Raw genomic sequence first — 21,985 nt, 5'->3', positions numbered from 1 at the left:
CGACATGCCGTAATCCCCCTCCTCCAGAGTCACAATCGTGACTCTGATTTTTGGTTTAGGTAATATCCAAGACAGAAAAAGTTTTGGGGAGTTTATGTAGCCGTATGGTACTGTATAAGGAAGTCCAAAGTGGCAGAGAAGTATGTTGGGTCGGCGCAGGACATGTATGCCAACTGTGAGACAGTGGTGAGATGTGCTGTAGGTTTGACAGAGAAGTTCTAGATGGAGGTAGGACTACATCTGAGCCCCATGTTTGCAGTGGTAATGGACAGATGAGGTTAGACAGGGATATTCAAGGATCATGATGTTTGCAGATGATATTGTGATCTGTGGTGAGAGCAGGGAAGAGGTAGAGGAACGTCTACAGAGATGGAAGCATGACCCGGAAAGGAGAGGAATGAAGGTTAGTGGAACCACGGGGCTACAGGCGGTGTAGAAGAAGGCGGAGGATTTAGATGTAGCCGGGTGGCCAGCAGTTGTTGGGAAGCCAGAATTCAACCACCAAGCAGCAGCAGGTCAAGTCAGATGTTTGTATCTACAGCGCTGAATGCCGAACCCGGGTGTCTGATCGCACCGTCCGTGCAGAGCAGGTCTGGACCACTCTCTTTGAGATGATCTTCTGCCTCAACCAGCTGGGTCATGATTGAAAGAGAAGGACAGAGTAAGGAAGCAAAAGCATGAAAGCGACATGATACCTACTGCTAATATCTGCAGTGCTAATAGCTACATGCTAATAGCCGACATGATTCGATTATATCTTTAAAAGTCATAAAAGAAATAAAAATGACGCCTGGCAGGACTGTTGCAGTAAAAGAAGCCCAGGGAGAGCCCAGGGACTGTGGAGAAGACGCAAGGTTGCTACCATGCACTGATGAAGGTACATGAGTGCAGACATGATAGGAAGGAGATGTGCATCGTAAGTCAAGGCAGCGTGGCTAGGGGCTAGGCTAATGCTAACTAGAAGCTACCATAAAAACTATACGCATAACAAACGTCTTCTCCGACAAAACGCTCTTCTGACCGTGAAATTTGATTGGTTGACATGGCGATTCGCGTTAGGCTTAGTGATCGGAAAAAAAGTCCATCAGAGGAAACGCACATACCCTGGAGATAAAGCCAGGAGGAAGACCAGAGTTTATGGATGGAAGGGAAGAGGACAGGAAGTTAGTTGGTGTTAGATGGAGGCAGATGATTGGTTGTCGCTTAAGATAGAGGCAGGCGATTGGCTGTGGAACCCTGCAGCTGTTCTGGATGCCTCAATATTCACCTTTTCCCTCATTGGCCGATTCATTTTTTTCTGCTTCTCGGGGTAAAAAAAAAAAAAAAAAAATCATGCGACGGCGTAGCGTAGTTTGTGACAGAAACGCCCGATCGTGTGGAATTCGAATCGACCGGACGTTCAATTATTTACAGCTGCGAGAGCGACCACTTAACCTTGGAGCTGCTCGGTATGCTCGGCCACGACGCCAGGGATGGGGGGGGGTGGAGAAGTAAAAATGGCAGCGGGGAGAAACGGAGGCCGCAAATTGAGAAACAAGTGATTTGCAAGGAGGGGGGGCATCTGCCGAGGGGGTGAAATAGGTGAAGGAGGGATGAGGTGGAGGTGCAGGTGGGGAGAGCGCGAGACAGAATGACAAATTGTGATTAATAGATGGGGTCCGAGGCGGCGGTTTGCAGCGCGGCTCATTAATGGAGAGGATTAGAGAGGCCGCGCTACTCAATCTGCACACTGTCGGTAGCAATCAGTGCACGGAGTCAGACGTGCACGCCGACAGGGGTTGGGGGGGGAGGGGGGGTGGAACAACACCTGGTTCCCCCCTGACGACCTTAAGATGGTGTCATATCAGAGGAGGCGGTTTGTTTGTATGTCGTATGTTCCTGTTAATTCTTGTAGTACTCATTCATTCATTAGCCATACCGCTTATCCTGCAGTCAGGGGGATGGAGCCTATCCCAGCTGTGATTGGGCGAGAGATCGGGTTCACCCCGGACCGCTCCAGTGCAGGGACAAGTATGGGGACATCCAACCGTTCACATCTTATATTCATACAACCATTCACTCAGTGGCGTACAGTCAGGGGAGGCAGGAGAGGCCGTGCCTCACTTGCCAATCTTGGAAAGAAAGAAATGACCAAAGAAAAAAATGACTAAATGGTTATATTTATCAGTGATTTGCACTATAAAGGTATTTTTCATTTAACTTCTTATTCAAGATCGCTGGATTTTCACATTTACTGTTCAAATACTGAGAGGAGACATGCAGTGAGGCTGCAGACTGTTAAGCCTCAACATAGATTACGCACTAACTGATGGCATGCTGTGCATTAAGACCACATTGCTGTCTCTCTGTCACTGAACAACATTTCCGATGTGGTTTTTTTTGTCAACACAATATTTGTGTTACCATTTTCTTGTGCTGAGCGACTATAAAACATCTGCGAAGAAGAACTAAGTGAGGCACGCAGTTGACCTGCCTCATGGTAGGCGTGCGGTGAGGTTCATGGCTGGTGAGGCATGCCTACCATGAGGCAGATCAACTGCGTGCCTCACCAGCCATGAACCTCACCGCATGTCACTTCCCCGTATAGACATCCAACCATTCATCCTCTGGTACACAAACGATATAGACATTCAACCATTCACAGATCACATAGGAAGAGTCAACATTCACATTCACATGTTTTAAATGTTTGGCACCCCGAATTCAAGTGGCCCGCAAGAGGATGAATGGTTTAAGATATTCTTCAACTCCACACAGCAGGCTCCAGTGGATGGAGATGATTCCATCCACTGGGCTGCAATAGAAACACACATATAATCACATTGCGGCGTATATAATAATGCCCGGTATCCTCCACTGCTTAGGTGCTGACCTCAGGGGATTGCGGGGTCAGGTAAAGCTCTTATTCCCGCTGCCGCCCGATGTCGATGGCGCCCGGCGGTGCACTGAGCTGGTTAATACCATGGCAACCTCAGTGATGACATACCGACTTTCCGCTCAATGCCCTGATTGGTTTCGCTGATTGTTCCGAGCGGAGAGCAATCCGGCCGCCCGGACGGTAAAAATGGCGCCTGTCAAAGCTTATCTCCAGTCCGCCATCTGACATCCAATAATATTTGTTGTTGTTTTTTTTTAATCTGACTGTTGTCCCCTGTGTTCGTCTGCAGAGACACTTGTGTTGCTCTGAATGCAATGTTAAATATTTGAAGACTAATGGCGTCACGGGTGTTCATCCTCAGCGCCCTGAATGCTAATGTTTTCTAATTAGTGTGGCCGAGACCTCTGGTGGTGTTTTCTTCAAAAATACAAAACACATTTTAAGATTCGGGTCCCATGGGGTGGCGGGAAGGAGGCGGGGTCGGGGGGGCTTCACCGGGAAGCGTGGCATTCTCCATAACGACACCGTTTATTCAATACTTACTTTTATTTTTATATTTTTATTCATGCATTTTCTTATAGCGCTTATCCCTCACAGGGTAATGGGGGGGTTGGAGCGTATCCTCGCTGTGATTGGGGGAGAGGCAGGGTTGACGATGAATGAATGAATGAATGAATGAATGAATGAATAACCCCTAAATGTTTCCACTCGATTTTGGACTTTTAACTAACCTTTAACTAACTGTTGCTGCTGGATGAGACTAGTTTTTAGACCTATCTACATCCCATACATTTGTACATCTGATGCATCTGTATATCCTTTTGATATATATGTCCTCTAATTTTACATTGTAAACATTTATACATCCCATATATTTATATGTCCTATAGTTTTGCATCATATTTACATCACATTTATAGATCTTATAGTTTTTCATCTTATACATCAGGGGTTGGCAACCCGCGCCTCTGGAGTCGCATGTGCGGCTCCCTTTGGCTTTTAAAAATAATCGAGGATTTAATTAAAATATTTGTTTTTTTTAGTTGGTTCATTTTTAAAATGTAATTTAAAATTTGAAGATTATGGTGATCTTGTAACATCTAAATAAAATGTGTCCAATTTTTTTGTAGTTCTTTCAGTGAAAGGCTTTTTTTTTTTTCCATAAATATAAGAGGGACTCAAATAGACATCGAGTGTTTTGTTTTGAAGTAACCTTCAACCCAACGTCTTTTTATTCAAAATTTTATAGCATTCAGAAATGTCATTTTGTTTTCTCTGCAGTTCTTTGTTGTTTTTTTTTTGTTTTGTTTTTTTTTTGAAAAATGCAACACATATTTTATTTATACATAGCATAAAGGCAAAAAAATAATGTTATATGCTGTGTTAATTCATTTTAAATCTCAAAAAGGGTTGTGTGACTGTTTTCCTTACTGTGAGGAAACGGCTTTTGCATCATATCCATTTATACATCCTATATTTTACATCAAATATATTTATACATCCTATAGAGTTTCAGATCGAATACATGTTTAGATTCTGTACCTTTCACATCATATATATTTTTGTTCTATAGTTTTACATCATATATGTATACATCCAATAGTTTTACATACATTTATACATCTGCTAGTTTTACATTGTATTTATTTATACATCCTTTAGGTTTACATGGTATACATTTATATATCCTCTACAGTTTCACATCATATAAACGTATGCATGCAATAATGTTCCTTCCTATAAATATACATCCTCTAGTTTACATTGTATAACTTTATACATCCTATATGTTTATATATGCCCTATGGGTTTGCATCATACATTGATACATGCTATAGCTATACAGCGTATACATTAATATATCCTATACAATTCTTTATTGTATACATTCTGTACAGTTTTACATTGTGTACATTTTTACATCCTGTACTTTTAAATCGTGAACATTTATACATCCTAAACATCTATATACTCTATAGTTTCATATGCAAGCCTATGGTAGCATCACTACGGACTAGGCTAATGCTAACCATAAGCTTTCTCAAAGAGCAAAAGAAGGTCAAATGAGAGCTCGGGGAACCTGGAGAAGATACGAGGTTCCTATCATGCACTGGTGGGGGGACGAGAGAGGTTTATCATAGGATGTCCTGCAGCAGAGTAAGCCCATGGCAGCAGGGCTAACGCTAGCTAAAGGCTTTCTCAAAGAGCAAAAGAAGGTAAAATGGGAGCGCTTAGGGACTCCGGAGAAGAAACGAGGTTCCCATCATGGGTACAAACAGGAGAGGGATGAGACATCATGGGATGTCCCTTAGCAAAGTAAGCCCATGGCAGCATGGCTATGAGCTAGATTAATGCTAACTATAAGCTTTCTCAAAGAACAAGGTTCGAAGCCTGTTCTCAAACATTGGAATGATGGAGAACTGCAGATGGTTCCATAAGAAGGTCAAATGAAAGCTGGTAAAATCTGGAGAAGATACAAGGTTCCCATCCGGCATTGGTGAAGGACATGCGGTTAGGAATAGTTGGAGGGAAGAGAGAGGTTCACCGTGGGATGTCCCTCAGTAGTTTAAGCCCACGGCAGCATGGCTACGGGCTAGGCTAATGCTAACTAAACTTTCTCAAAGAGCAAAAGAAGGTCAAATGAGAGCTCAGGGACTTTGGAGAAAATGCGAGGTATCAGTCATGTGTGCAATCAGGAGACGGACGAGAGGGGTACATCAATGGATGTCCCTTTGCAGAGTAAGGCTATGGTAGCTAGGCTAACACTAACTAAAGGTGTTCTCAAAGAGCAAAAGATTGTAAAATGAGAAAGCTCAGGGATGCTGGAGATTGGCGAAAAACCAAGGTTTCTATTAAGGATGCAAACAGGAGGGATACGAGAGAGGTGCATCATGGGATGTCCCTTAGCAGAGTAAGCCTATGGCAGCTAGGCTAACGCTAACTAAGGGTTTTCTCAAAGAGCAAAAGAAGGTCAAATGAGAAAGCTCAAGGGCTCTGGAGAATGGCAGAGAAACGAGGCTACTATCATAGATGCAAACAGGAGGGGAACAAGAGAGGTACATCATGGGAAGTCCCTTACCCGAGTAACTCAATGGCAGCTAGGCTAACGCTAATTAAGGGTTTTCCCAAAGAGCAAAAGAAGGTCAAATGAGAAAGCTCAAGGACTCTGGAGAATGGCAAAGAAACGAGGCTACTGTCATAGATGCAAACAGGAGGGGTACAAGAGAGGTACATCATGGGAAGTCCCTTAGCAGAGGAAGTCTATGGCAGCTAGGCTAACGCTAACTAAAGGCTTTTTCAAAGAGCAAAAGAAGGTCAAATGAGACTGCTCAAGGACTGGAAAAAGATCCTATCATGCACTGGTGAAGGACACGAGGTCAAGAAGAGTTGGAGGGACAAGAGAGGTACATCATGAGATACCCTGAGCAGAGTAAGTCTTTGGCAGCTAGGCTAACGCTAACAATAAGCTTTCTCATAAAAGAAGGTTTTACAATCTATATGTTTAGATGCTGACTCTGTGACCCTCCACAAGGCCTGAACCCCCCCCCCCCCCCCCCATCGCATTTTATCCGTAAAAAAACATTTTAAAAACCCACAGAGGCAATTAAAAGGATAGGGCTGGAGTATTTTCCCCGCTAAACGGCGAGCAGACAAGGTTGACGCAGGCAAACACGCCGCCGTAGATCACCGGGGGAGGGGGTGGGAGGAGGCGCAGACGCACCGCCGGCCCCGACGCTTATATATTCATCGCCTCGGAGTTAATATTTCATGGGGCTCTAAAAACCTCATTGTCTGGGAGATTGTTCTTCCTTTCCCGGCGATAATAATTTAAATGCGCGGAGGCGGCGGTGGAGGAGGGGTCGCCGCTAAATTATGCGTGCACATATGTATGCGCCCGTAAAAGCGCGTAAAAGTGGACGGGATTCTACCGTAATGTCACCTTTTCTCACGGGTTTTTATTTCCCGTAACACGCACACACTCCGTTCTCCGAATGCAAATGCGCAGGCCTCGGCTGACAGCGCGCATCCCGGGGAGTGATCTATCGATCCATATTCAATATCTGCCGCCGCGGCAAAGTCGGGGTGGGATGAGGGAGGAGCCGAGACGTCGTTTTTGGCCTCGCGCACGTGACTCAATGGAGACGCCGCCATGTTGGTGTTGTGACGAGGAAGATAACGACATTGAGGAATGACGCGACATCGTGCGATCGGGTGCTTTACAGTCCATGAGGCCTGAGAGCCGCGGACGCGAGATGGTCGACCACGACCGGGAGGACGCCGCCCCTCCTCCACGTGCACGTGCACGCGTCCAGGTGCACTTTAATGCAAATTTCCCCCATAGGGTGGCGGCCCCCCTCTCCTCCCCGATGACTTCCTGTTCGTCTCTACGATGACGCGTACGGGGCAGCAACTCCGGATTACGGTGTGTGTTTGACGCCCCCCCCCCCCCCCCTCCACCACCTCAAACACGCACATGCATGCACGCGTGCACACACACACTCCAGAAAAAACTAAAAGTGTGATTAAACTACTAAACAGATCGTTACTGTCACTTGATATGCGGAAAGGTCACGGGAGGGAAAGGCGCTTGCATGTGTGCGTGTACGCGTGCGTGACGGGAGAGGGGAGGATGGCGCGGGGAAGAGGGGCGGGAGGGGAGGGGAGGGGCGGATGCTGAAGACAGAGATGCGGGACGGAACGCACAACAAGTGAGCGAACTGTTGCACGGCGGATCTCCTCCTCCTGCAGCGGAAGTCTCTTATTCTGAAAGGGCGTCCGAGGGACTTTGCGTGCACGTAGAGTCACTCTCCACGCAGGGAGTGTGCGTGTGGGTTTTTTTTTTTACTTACCGTGCATTGTTCTGCAGAATCCCCCCCCCCCCCCTCAACCCCCACGCTCCTTCTTTTATTTTGGCAAGAAGCTGCAAGTTGTTTTTTTTAAAGAAAAAAATCTGTGCAACTTGGGCTCCGGAAGCACACCGACTCCGCGTCGCAACTTTGGCCGCCGCGCGGGGCCCCGCGGCCGGCCACGGGAGGAGCCGCGTCCCGGTCCGGAGGAAGAGCAGCGACCCGGTGAGTTCACTACTCCAGCTCTTAATCTCATATTTCCACAATTAAAAAAAAAAGATAAATAAATGAAAACTAACAAGTTCGGGCAGGAATAAACTTTCACGCTGTCATTTATTTGTTTACTTCCAGTTTCACTCATCGGGATAATTTACTAATCCGATTACAAATCCTCAGATTATCGACGAGCTCTTTACGATTAGTGAACATTTAGATAGCAACGGATTTTCGTGAAAAATAAAATAATTTAAAAAGCTGAGACATTTATCCTGCGAAATCTTGTTAATTGCACGCACGCACACGCACGCGAGTGCACGCACAATATCGAGAATATATTGATAGCAGAGTTTCCAGTATGTTCGGATATAAATGTGTTATTACACACTTTGTTACACGTAAAAACAAACCAAAAAAAATTCTTTGCCAGATTTGCCACACAAACACACATGCACGCGAGCGACCGAGCGCGCGCGCGCGCGCGCACACACACACACACACACACACACACACATACACACACATACACAGACAAATCAGGCACGTACTAACATAACAGTTTTGATTAATTAATGTGTTATTACACAGTTTATTATAGGCAAAGTCTATAAATAACCAATTTGTCATTGTAGCATCTTGTTATTTACGCATGCGCGCGCACACAAGCGTGCACACACGCACGCACACACTTAATGTGCAAATCTCATAAATAGTTTCGTGTATGTTAAGTAATTGATTTATTATTATGCAGTTAATTCCATTAAAAAGTCAACAAGTGATAATTTTTCTTTTGGCATCTTGTCTCCCACGTGCACACACACACTCACACACACACACTTACACACACACATGCACGCGCACACCCTTATCGGGTAAGGGTGTTAACAGTTTTCGTGATGTGAAGCATTCTATATTTTATTCGGCCATGAAATTTCCATGAAAAAAAAAATTTTTCTTTGCAACATCTCGTTAACCACTTGCGCGCGTGCACGTGCACACGCACGTATCTGGATTCTACTGTCACTAACAGTTTATGCAATATTGACAAATAATGTATTATTGCACAGTTTATCACATAAAAAGTCAAATGATAATTTCTTTTTCGTTATAACATCTCGTCAACCACGTGGAGATGCACGCACGCGCGATAACACACACGCGTGCACATACACACGCTAATCAGTAAATCACATTTTGCTGTTACACAGTTTATCTCATGTAAAGTCAATAAATATGATTTGTCTTTGTAACATCTTGTTGCCTGTTCGCACAGGTGTGTGCACCTAAGCATACACACACTCACACACACACACACAAACACACACATACACACTCACACACACAAACGGGGGGAGGGGGGGTTGCACACACAAATTAAGTAGTTAATGTGTCATTACACAATGTATTACCTGAGAAATCAATTGTAATAATTTTTCTATTGCAATATGTTGTGCTCAAATGGACACACACGCACACACACGCACACACACACACACAGACACACACAAATACACTTATACACACATACAGTTGCATGTGCACACAACCAATCAAGAGTGTATTATCACAAGCACTTGATAGTGTGTTGAGTCATGAATGTGTTATTACACAGTTTATTACATGAAATGTTACTAAAAAAATCATTTTCTTCTTAGTAATGTCCTGTTTGCCACGTGCACACTCACAAACACACACAAACACAGATGCACGTGCGCACACACTAATCAGGAGTGTATCATCACAAGCACCTGAGGGTGTGTTGAGTAATGAATGCGTTATTACACATGACACATTACATGAAACGTCAATAATAATTTTTTCTTTGTAACGTCTTGTTCGCCATGTGCGCACACACACACACACGCACATGCATGTGTGCGTACATCAGGAATGTATTGTCAAAAGCAGTTGGTGTGTTGTGTAATTAATGTGTTATTACACGAGAATAAACATTTTTGTTTTGTTTTTCCTCCTTTTCCCGCGTATCCTCTTGTGTTAAGAGACCGAATTTCACATTTCGCCCCAAATTCACCTTTTTTTTTTCTTTTTTTTTTTTTTTTTTTAAGACCCGTGACACGGCGTGCATCTAGGAGTGGGTCGACGTGGCAGGAAAAGGAGGAGGAAGAAGAAGATATCTTGGCAGGCTGGTGATCCCCTCCTCCCGCCCCCATGCGTTGGTGAGATGGTCTCCAGTGGGGACTCTGTAGACCCCACCTGATGGTCCAGCCATGCGTTGACCTCCAGACCCCCGCCGTCCGAAAGTCCGCCAGCTGCTGAAAAACATGGGAGGAGAAGCGTTGACTCGTAGCCCCCCTCCAGACGTGTGATCTCCTTCGCTTCCCGTGTGCGACTCGCCCGTCACGCCTCTTCTCCGCCGCCGCCGCCGCCGCCGCCCATCCCGACCAGCAGCTTAGTCGCTCCCCGTCCGGAGTTCAGCCTGGCGGGCACGACCATCCCGGTGAAGGGGGAGGAGGACTTCCTCACGCTGGCCGCCTCCCGCCTCAGCCGCAAGAAACGTGTCATCGGGGCAGGGGTGGGCGTGGCCATGGTCCTGGTGCTGCTCGTGGCCATCCCCCTATTGGTCCACACCACCAAAGGGGGCGGAGCCACGCGTTACGAGATGCTCGGGAGCTGCAAGATGGTGTGCGACACTTTCACCCCCCCGCAAGGGGAGCTGACGGCCGTCTCCCCGCAGCCCCCGGACTCGGCCGGCCGCAGGGGCCGACAGGGCTACAGAGGGAGCCCCGGGCTACCGGGGCCGCCGGGGCCCAAGGGCCCGCCCGGGGAGCCCGGTAGGCCCGGGCTACCGGGACCGCTGGGTCCCGGCCCCGGAGGCTACGGCCCCTCGCTCTACAGCCCCAAGATCGCCTTCTACGGCGGCCTCCGCAAACAGCACGAGGGCAACGAGGTCCTCAAGTTCGACGACGTGGTGACCAACGTGGGGAACTACTACGAGCCCGGCACCGGCAAGTTCACCTGCCCGCTGCCCGGCATCTATTACTTCACCTACCACGTCCTCATGAGGGGCGGCGACGGGGCCAGCATGTGGGCCGACCTGAAGAAGAACGGCCAGGTGAGTCCAAGCTAGCCCGAGTGTGTGTGATCACACACATCGTTGGACACATCGATGCAGTACAATGAAGGAATAGTCAGACGCAACACACACACACACACACAAACACACACTGAAGTCTGCAGACTTTGCATCACACACACTTCCTGCCCCCCCCCCCCGGACCCCCTTTGAGTCCAGCATGCTATTTGCACCCCCTCTGTCGGGGACTGATGATATAAAAGATATTTAAAGCGATGAGGGGTGTTTTAATCAATTTTTAATTAATTAATGTATTTATATCATCATTTTTCCCCAATTTATTTATTTGTGTAATTAATCAGTTTTTAAACAACGTATCCGTTAATCAACTTATTTGTTTAATCTGTATATTTATTTTGATTTATTTCGTTTTCTTTTTACTTTAATCAGTTCATTTGTATTCATTTGTTGATTTGTATTTATTCATTTATTTTATCACTTCCAAGTTTGTATATTTTCTTAATTTTTTTTTCAGTTTATTGATTTAATCGTTTATCATTTTCATCCTTGTTCATATTCATTTATTTTTCTCTCTTTTTTTAAATTTTTTTCAGTCATTTTATTCGATGATATTTATTTATTCATTTATTTTCCTGCGCCCGTACTCAATTTGGGATCGAAAAAAAAAAAAAGTTTTTTTTTAAATCTACTTTGGAGGACAAAGGGGGCAGAGGGAAGGTTCCGGTCAACACAAAAAAGAAAAAAAAAACAAAAAAACAAAAGAAGCCTGTAATTAATCGCGGCGCCGTTGAAGCGAGGAGGGAGAAGGAGTGACAGCCGAGCGATCAAGGGGATAACAATCCTCCTTTTCCTCGGCGGAGCGGAGCCTGAACGCAGCAGCTGGTTAACGCTCCCCGAGGAGCGCCGCCTTTAACGCTAATAAACAAACAATTAGGAATATCTGGGAAAGAGCCTTGAACGCCTCCATCTGGAGATCCCTGACAAGCTCGGAGCGCCGGGAGCTCTTGATTCTGACATGTGCTGCAGGAGAGAGCAGAGCCGTCCTGGGGATTACCTGAGGAGGTGGAAAGCGGCGTGAAAAGTGGAGTCAAACATGGCCTGGGGGGGGGTTCTTGATGGCGGCGGGGCTTTTTTTTTTTTTTTTTTTTTTCTTCACCGTTATGGTCCATCAGCCCTGACGTCCGACCCCCCCCCCCCGTGTGCTTTGCCGGTTTCTACCCATTGAGCCAAGAGGGTTCGGCCCTGACGGACGCTTCGCCAAGTCGGCGTCCTTGACGTTTCGGAAGATCTCGCGGAAACGGCGACGATCGGAGGAGATGAGCGGTTTGCGCCATTAATACTCGCGCATCCTGAGATTCATGCTGAGATGAATCCATTCTTTATTTTAACCGCGCAGAAACTCGGTAGCCATGACAACACTGCTTGCAAGGTGCTGAAAATGAATACCTGAGCACTCGTTAGACTGCAGGAACCTCCTGGAACCTTCCTGGCACCTTCAGACAGCAGAGGACCCAGGGCCTGTAGCTCCTACAACCATCTGAGCTCCTACTCTTCTAACGTTCCCATAGGAACTCCTAGGAAATTGATGGAACTCATAACCACATTTTTATAACACTATGGTGGACGCTGGTCAGATGTTTTCTTGGGACGAATTCGAGAGGTCCAAGAGATCCAAGTTCTTCTGGCCTGCTGCACCTCAGAGGGGTTTCAAGGGCTTGCAGAGGAACATCAACGACTTTGGCCCAGAATAAGAGGTAGCTAACGGCTAACAGGGTTCTTCACACGGTGCAGCAGCGCAGGGAGAAGATAAAATCAGTTCTGATAGCCCTTAGCTATTATTCCATGAAGGCCGTGACAGCTTCCACCACCTCCTCTTCTTCTTCGCTGGTTTGTTTTTGAGTGTAGAGCGGCTAACATCTTCTTCTGACAGCAGGCAGCATGCATATTCCTACATACAGGTAAGCACTCTGTAGCCATTGGCACGAAGTCCTATGACAGCGTGAAGCTATCGCTATGTTCTCACATAAATACTCTGCATACGTCACACACATACTTCAATGTTTTTTTTGGTATGCCTAAATAATACTCTGGACGCATCACTGTGCATTTTACATGACGTGGCGAGCCGATGGCGGCTCACAGTTGCGCGGTCGCACTCTGTCCTGATTCTCGGCTCATGAGCCTCGGGCACCGTTACAATGACAGCGTTGTTGAGGTGAAGACGCGAGAGCGCTGCTTGTGTACGGAACGATACGGAAACAGAAACTCCGGAGTGGAATGACTTGGGAACACCGCCCTGAAAACTAGCATGTGCGCAGATAGGTTGCCGTCAGTTACCGTGCGAGTGTGTGGTCCCTCGCTTCCTGTGGGAATGCGAAACTACAAGGTTCCCCTAGAAGAGGATACTTCCTGGTGCCAAACGCGAGTTGGACACTTCTTAGAACTTCTGTTTTTGTTTAAATTCTATGGACAAGCTACTAGTATCAGTGGGGACATGCTAGCTGAGAAAGACCAAAATAGTTTCCAAACACGCCGTTACCATGACAACATTGTCAGGGCCGAAGACGCGAGAGTACCGCTCATGTAGGGAACGAACGGGAGCTCCAGAGTGGGATGACTTGGGAACGCCTCCCTGAAAACTAGCATACCTGTACTTAGGTTGCCGTCAATTGCTATGTGCAAGTGGGGCCTCATCACAACAATGGCGCACACCAGTGTCACAGTTGTCCCTATTGTAGTCCCTCACTTCCTGTTGGAATGCAAAGCTATAAGGTTCCCCTGGAGGAAGCTACTTCCTGGTGCCAAATTTGAGTTGGACACTTCTTGGAACGTCTCTTTTTTGTTTAGATTCTATGGACAAGCTTCTAGCATCAGTGAGGACATGCTAGCTGAGAAAGGCCAAAATAGTTTCCAAACATGCCGTTACCGTGACAATATTGTCAGGGGCAAAGACGCGAGAGTACCGCTTACGCAGGGAATGAATGTGAGCTCCAGAGTGGAATGACTTGGGAACGCCTCCCTGAAAACTAGCATGCGCATACTTAGGTTGCCGTCAGTTGCTAAGCGCAAGTGGGGCCTCATCACAACAATGGCGGACGCCAGAGCCACAGTCGTCCCTATTGTAGTCCCTCACTTCCTGTGGGAATGCAAAGCTACAAGGTTCCCCTGGAGAAGGCTACTTCCTGGTGCCACTTCTTAGAACTTCTGTTTTTTGTTTAGATTCTATGGACAAGCTACTAGTATCAGTGAGGACATGCTCGGTAACAAAGACAATAGTTTCCAAACAGGTCATTACCATGACAACGTTTACTGGGCGAAGATGTGTCAGCGTTGTTTGCGCACGGAACGAAATGGAAATTGAGGCTCTGGAGTAGAAAGATTCGTAAACACCTTCCTGCGGGCACTGGCCCGCTACTCCCACCAGACATGTTGAGATTATTGCTGTCGTTGCTCGGGGAGACACCGATGCTATGAATGGGTTGATTCCACAGGAGTGAACAAAAAGCCAGCAGGGAGTCCCATCGCCCATAAGCCCCCAAGATATATACCTTGGTAGGACTAACTTGTCATCGGTTCCTTTTTAACTAATTTAGACTAACTGGCTTTTGTGAATAGCGGACACTGTAGCTGAGTGTGTGAGCTAGCGGCTAACCTTGCAGCAGCAGCAGCTGTCATCCCCTGCTAGCATAGTTAGCATGCCAAATGTTGGTTTCGTTCTTCGTAACAATGCAAATCGCCCTTTCCAACCAGCAACCCCGTTTCCTTAAATCCACTTTTTAAACTTGTGATTTAGTCATTAAAAAGTAGAACAGCGTTCCCGGCCCCCCGGATGAAAGCATGAAACTGGTCGAACCCGATAGAAAAAGCGACTCGAGCCCATTGGGTCGTGCCATCGGTGGAGGGGGAACATCCCCCACTCTGATGGGCAAACTAACTGATTTGAGCGCTTAGAGATTCAAAGTGTGACATTTAGGGAACGCGCTGTGTCCCGTCCCCCTTCCCCCATTGCATGCGTTCGATTTTTTTAGTTTTACTTTATCTCGGCGAGTCGGAGGAGGAGCCGCTCGGCTCAACAGGTTGACTTTTACCAGGATTAACGGCCGCTTAATCCCGATCGATCCCGCCACGGCTAAGATAATGCTGGCGGCGTGCTAACGGACTGTCGCGGCTCAATCGCTCAATTTGAACGACAAAAGCGCATCATCGATAAGTGTCCCGCGGTAACGCCGCTCTCGGCGGTGCGATCGAACGCCGCGACAGGGATTGTGCTTCATTTGTAGCCATTTCCCACTGGGATGTCGACGATGGGCGGCAGGAGGGGTGGAGGGAGTTAATGACAGGCAACTCGCCAATCAGTTCAATAGACACGAGACCCCGTTTCCACGACAACCACCCGCTGAAAACCCTGTGCATACCAGGCCCGAAGGAAACACCAGGGATGCTGCAGTACACAAGCCAGGTCAGTAGTTGGTGCTAAGTTCTTGTCGTGAGCAGGAACATGCGTAGCGACACTCAGAGGGTTGAATTCCAAGAATGTAAACTGCAAGTCACGGTACTACTCTGTAGTAATCCAGAGTACTTCATAGTAATCCAGAGTACTTCTCGCGGATTCGGCTCGACGATGTTTTCACGGTGGCGGTGCCCGTGGCTTAGGAGCCGAGAATCAGAACAGGAAGAGTCAAGAGAAACCATATTTTTGCTATTCATGCTAATGCTTGGAAACTGTTGTCTTTTCACAGCTAGCATGTCCTCACTGATACCAGTAGCTTGTCTGTAGATTCTAAAAGCAGAAGACCGGCCAAATGCACGGGTGCGACCACGTGATGTAATGGAGTATTTGTTAGTAATACTACAAAAACCTTGGCGTATTTGTATGACGGCAGTGGAGTATTTATGTATGAACGTAACGATAGCTTCACGCTGTTGTATGACAATGTGCTAATGGCTAAAGAGTAACACACTCATGACTACTGAGTGGGCACATATGCACGCACCCACGTGCACGCCGTCAGAAGATGATATTCGTCACTCAGAAGGGTCCGGCTAGTTCTAGGAAGTCTCCGTCAACAGGATGACCTTCTAGTTGTACTTTGCCGCAGGCAGTGAGGGACTTGTGTGATGCTAGTATCTGCGACGTGTACCTTAAGCTCCACACTCCAAAACAAACCTCTTGGTTGCTCCATCACTTGCCGCTTCTGTCCATTTTGTATCAACAAAACATCTGATCAGTGTCCACAATAGGTTTAAAAATATTGTCTACTGTCCAGAAGAAGTATCAGATAATGGGCGTGGTTGATTAGTTCCACCAATCAATAAGTTCCCATTGAACCGTAAGAAGACCTTGGCTTAGAGTAGGAGCTAAGATGGTTGAAGGTCCGTGGTTCCTCTGTTGTTCCTGAGAAGGTTCCTGCACTGAGGAAGTGGCTAACGAACTCTCCCGTACGGCCACGGGATACCGTCGTCATGGTTACTGTCAACGCACCAATTTCGCACGTCTGCTTAGGAAAGAGAACCATGTGAAAACTATAGTTATGTTGACAAGTTTGACAAGTAGAACTCGTCATGCGCTAATGACAAATATCTCTGATGTAACTGTATAGTAATTAGCGACTTTAGTAATTACTTAAGCGTAGTTGCTAAGCGATCGAAGGCAACCCCGCCCCACTTTGCGATCGCCCATCGGCTTGACATCCCCCCCCCCCCCCATTCCACCCTTCAAATGAGTACCTGAACCCGCCGCGCCGAGCAGAAGCGGCCGGACGCGGGAGATGTTTCCTCACTCCTCAGGTCCCATAATTCAACATAAAGATTGGTGTGGAGGTAGACGACCTTTTCAATGGGTATATAATTCACCGTCAATATGTACTTTGCCCTTTGCGGTGATGAGCGCCGAGCGGGAGACGGAATATTTATAGCCGGGCCGGAACGGGAGAACCCGGGCCCGGTCGGTCGGACAGGTCAGAGGCGTGCACGTACGCGTGTGCATGTGGGGAGGAGGGGCGCGTTCTGATTGGTCCGCACGAGGAGAAACTGGCCAATGCACTTTACAATAAAGGGTGCAAATGGAAGCACCTTTACAGGTGGACGTGCCTGGGTTGCCGTGCCGACCCAATCCGTCCTGACACCTGGATCTAAATGCAGACGATAATCAGTGGAAAAGCTCACTTCCAGGCCCGGCGAGTGTGTGTGTGTGTGTGTGTGTGTGTGTGTGTGTGTGTGTGAGACAGCAGCGGCTAATTACAGTAACCCAGACAGGGTGTCAATACCGGCCCCCGTGTGGCGCCTTCATTAGCCGGATTCGTGTCTGTTTCCCCTTCGGCGCTTAAAGAGCGCCGTGCTGTTTCCCTCCAAAAGTTGTCAAGTCTAGACTGGCATGCTTGTGTGTGTGTGTGTGTGTGTGTGTGTGTGTGTGTAACGATTTTGCTGTTAAAGACATTGTCATTATCATGTAATTGGAATAAAAGAGGGGGGGAAAAAAAGCATATGCTCTCGTGCAAATCTGACCAGTGCGCCTTGTCTTCATCTTTTCCATGTGCACGCTCGTGCACACAGCCATTATTTCACTATATGTTTTTCCGTTATAATGGTCGAGGCCATTATGCTCAAAGAGCGAGGTGGCCCCTTGCTCCTCCTGGCTTTTGTTTTGCCAGCCCCCTTCCCTCCCCCGCTATTACCCTGCGTCGTTGTTTCTCCTCATCAACTTTTTTTTATACACACACACACACACACACACACACACACACACGCACACACAGAGGTTTCCAGGGTTTTTTCCAGCACCAGCTGACAACTGCTAACCGCATTATCGACGGGTCAGAATTGGCGTGTTGCTGGTTTTTGACCTGTAATTAGTCACTGCTGTGTGTCCCCGTGTGTGTGTGTGTGTGTGTGTTTGTGTGTGTGTTGTCACCCCATTAACGCACCTCCCCCTCCTGCCCAGGTCCAATCAGAGACATCCTCATCAAGCGTCTCTCCAACCTGGGCCCAGAATGTTGGGCTAAGGTATTAGCATTTAGCATGCTAATTAGCATCCAGCATCACGCAACGATAGTAATAGATTACTCCAAGCTGCAGGGGAAAGCAGGTGAAATGCCCTGTTTGGGTGGACTGGACTCCACTGTGAGGTCGCCATAAGTCAATCATCCATCTGCATCTAACCCACAGCCAATCACCTGCCCCCATTTAACCCACAGCCAATCACCTGTGTCTTTCTAACCCACAGCCAATCACCTTTTTCCAAAGTTCCAACCTGCTCCCTCCACCTCTTCTCAACCTTCTCTGTTAAACTCCACACATGACAAGACACTGCAGCTAAACTTCACACCTCCACCTCTCTAGATGTTCCTCCACCTGCTTCCTGCTCTCACCACGGATCACGGTATCATCTGCAAACATCATCCAAGTCCATGTCTTGACCTTGAGATGTTTCAAACATCTTTTAAGATTATAAAATTTTCCCAAACAAAGGAGTTTAGACCATAGACCTTTTTGTGTGGAGTCTCCCTGTTCTCCCCTGTGTCTGCATGGGGTTTTTCCGGGTTCCTCCGGGTTCCTCCCACAGTCCAAACACATGAATGACTGAATGGTTCCATGTCTCTAGGTTGTGTGAATGACAGGGTGAATTGTCATATGTCTCCATATGACATGAATGAGAGGGTGAATGGTTGGACGTCTCTATATGTTGTATGTCTCCACATGACACGTGAATGAGTGAGCGAATAGTCGTTTGTCTCTATGACATGTGAATGAGAGGGTGAATGGTTGCATGTCAAGAATGTGTGAATGAAAGGATGAATGGTTGCATGTCTGCACATGACACATGAATGAGTGAGTTTATGGTTGCCGGTCTACATGTGTCATGTAAATGAGAGGGTGAATGGTTGTATGTAGGACTTGTGAACGCGAGGGTGAATGTTGCATGCCTTCATTTAACATGTGAATGAGTGAGTAAATGTTTGCATGTCTCCACATGACATGAATGAGGGTGAATGGTTGCATATCTACATATGGCACGTCAATGAGAGGATAAATAATTGTTTGTCTCTATGACATGTGAATGAGAGGGTTAATTGCCGTACATCTCTATATGTGGCTCTGTGATGGATCTATGGTGAACCATTCCTCCTCACCCAATAACAGCAGGGGTAAACCCCAGTCCCTGCCAGAATACAGCATAAGCGTTGCAGATGAATGAATGAATGAATGAATGAATGAATGAATGAATGAGGCTGCAGGCAGGCATGGGGATCCCCACCAACTGGGGTGAAGCAAACCCTGCATCTCTCAGTCCAATCGCGCATGGAGGTTTTACCGAGCTCTACCAAGTGGGGCCGGACTGCACGTGCACGCACATGCGCACGGAGGGAACGCGGGCTCTTCGCACCCAGTGTCGACGGCAGCCTGTCAGCCTCAAGCTCGGCCGGGTGGAGCGCCGAGGGAGTCTTCCCGCTCAGCCGTGCAGACAGATGCCAGAACCCCCCGATTGTTTCTCCCCGTAACCTATTAGGAGTCCTCTGAGGGCACGTGTGTGTGTGTGTGTGTGTGTGTGTGTGGTGGTTGGGGGGGGCATTTAATCCCGTTGGAGACATGCACGCTACATGTTGCACGGTGCACGCTCCGAAATAACAACATGTCACCGCGTCGGTTTACTCAGGTGCACGCGTATTTATTTATTTAGTTTAACCGAAGAAGATGGAACTGAGAGCCGCTCCTGCTGGGAATTGGAGGAAAATCCGGCACGGTGTGTGTATGCAAGTTTGCGTCCGATGTGTGTGTGTGTATTCTACAGGATGTTATCTTGCCCACCCCCCTCCTTGCTTGTGTTCCATGGGCCAATTTGACGGGTGCAGCCGGCCCTGCGCCCCGCATCCATTGTGCCGGCGTGGAGTTATCGAGCGGCCGGGCCTCTTCGGCGGGGCGTCCGACTACCAATTACCGCTGCCTGCCGCTGCGTGGAGTCGGCCCTCGGTGCATCTGGGAGGAGGACGGGGGGGTTTTGAGGGCGTGGGGGGTCCTCAGGAGAGCTGCCATCGCAACGTGCCGTTAATCAATCTGATTTAGATGGGACGGGGACATGCTCAGCCGCCGCTGCCGGGGAAAAAAAAAAAAAAAAAACTCGTGCGTGACCTGCATCCCGGCGGAGCGCGGGAAGAGGGAAAAAAAAAAAAAAAAAAAGATGGATGGACGGGTTCGGGATGAAGAGATAGCGATGGGTGGGTAGGGGGTGGGGTGACGACAATTAATGGAGTGATGTGAGTTGAATTAAAAAAAAAAAAAAAAAAAAAAGGGTCGAATGTATCGATTCGTTTCCGTTCTCACGTGAGGAAGGGGTTCCACCAGGAGATGTATGGTGTTATGAGTGAAAGTGATGAAACGTCGTGGGGGAGCGCGAGGAGATGATGGAGCATGTTGTTAGTCAGGTGGGCGAGGGCGGAGCAGGTCATTAGCATTCATTAATATGTGGTTCCTTGTTAGAAATAACCCGATCTCCACGCTCCTCTGCTTTTTAGACCCGTCCTGATGCAGATGAAGAGGTGAGGGACATTGTGGGCTCCCATGAAGGCCTCCACCTTCTATTTTTAGGATGCTTTTCTTCACCTTCTTGCAGCTCTAACCTCAGCCTCCTTCTACCCAGATCTTCTACCCAAAGCATCTCAGTGTGACTTTATCTCCAGAACATCTAACATGTGATGTCCCTCTGATTCATTCCTGACCCTCTATCCTCCTCACTCCCAAAGAGGAACCTCCATATCTTCACCTTTGCTTCCTGTCTTCTCCTCAGGATCTCCAAACCAGCCACCATGGCTGCTCTTCACCTTCATCTGCTACACCAGGGGTGGGCAAACTACGGCCCGCGGGCCACATCCGGCCCGTTGGTCTTTTTAATGCGGACCGCCAAAGATTGGCACAGAATTCATACTAGATGTGAATGATTTGATCAATGAAGTGGGAGCTCAAACAGGAGATTATTTCATTTTTGCAGCTACTTGATGATTTTCCTGAGCTGAATGACACAGATTGGCTTTGTGATTTAGCCTTTAGTGTGGACGTACTGACACACATGAATGAGCTGGACGTGAAACTACAAGGAAAAAATTGGGTCGTGGATGAAATGCAAGCAAACGTCAGAGCCTTCAAAACCAAGTTGGGTTTATTTTCAAAGCAAATGTCAGACGAGTCTGATATGTAGTGTCAACTAATGCGTTTTTTCGTTTTATATGTATTGTATCTTGTGCTGATCCGGGCCGTCTGTCAAATTTTAGAAGTCAATGCGGCCCCTGAGCCAAAAAGTTTGCCCACCTCTGTTCTACACCTTTCCCCTCAATACTCTTTTCTCCATCCATTCTGACCTGCTTGCATATGTCCCTCCACCTCTTCTCCACCCTCTCCATTGCACTGTACTGTACTTAAAGTCCTCTTCATCTCCTCTGCAGCCTCACCGTTCTCCTCGGGCTCCTCTCATGAGCACACATACTCTGTCTTGCTGCATCTATCCTTCATCCCATCACCTCTCTAGATGTTCCTCCACCTGCTCCCTTCTCTCACTACAGATCACCATGTCATCTGCAAACATCATGGTCCATGGAGGTTCCTGTCAAACGTCATCTGTCAGCCTGTCCAACACCACAGCAAACAGAAGTTCCTCAGAGCTGCTCCCTGATGTTGTCCAGACCTCCATCTTGGACTCTTGTGTCTCACCTACATCACACTGTCTCACGGTCGGCATACATGTCCTGCACCACTCCAACATACTTCCCGGCCACTCCCGACCTCCTTGTACAATCACAGCTCCTCTTTCGGGCTCCTTGTAGATCGTCAAGGAGGCCACATAAGTGAATGAAATGCAAAAGAGTCGCTCAAGCCGACAAACAAACCCTCGGCTAGCGCCTGCCTCTGAAACCCAATGACAGAAACCCAGAAGATATCCTTTTTTTTTTCCCCGCAACAGGTGTGGGAAACAGGTAGCGTCCCTGGACAGTGCCTCAGGGG

General features: G+C 47.6%; 1 protein-coding gene across 2 annotated transcripts in view; it reads left to right on the top strand.

Moving 5' to 3' along the window:
* Window positions 1–7,783: 7,783 nt before the first annotated feature.
* The window catches only part of c1ql4b (complement component 1, q subcomponent-like 4b), a 17,277-nt gene continuing 3,075 nt past the window's right edge, over window positions 7,784–21,985 (top strand). Inside the window, exons 1-2 of one of the 2 annotated variants that reach the window (XM_086168074.1) lie at window positions 7,784–7,950; window positions 10,008–11,014. In XM_086168074.1, coding sequence (XP_086024200.1) covers window positions 10,487–11,014 — 528 coding nt within the window. In that variant the 5' untranslated portion in view covers window positions 7,784–7,950; window positions 10,008–10,486. Of the gene's footprint in view, window positions 7,951–9,919; window positions 11,015–21,985 lie in introns of those variants that run through there. The other variant, XM_086168073.1, reaches the window with a different exon arrangement.

Source organism: Fistularia commersonii, chromosome 21 (assembly GCF_037954325.1).
Source record: "Fistularia commersonii isolate RoL2024-O1a breed Wild chromosome 21, RoL_Fcom_v1.0, whole genome shotgun sequence".
Taxonomy (NCBI): domain Eukaryota; kingdom Metazoa; phylum Chordata; class Actinopteri; order Syngnathiformes; family Fistulariidae; genus Fistularia; species Fistularia commersonii.
Note: the sequence above shows the minus strand (reverse complement) of the source record. Positions and strands in the feature narration are given on the sequence as shown.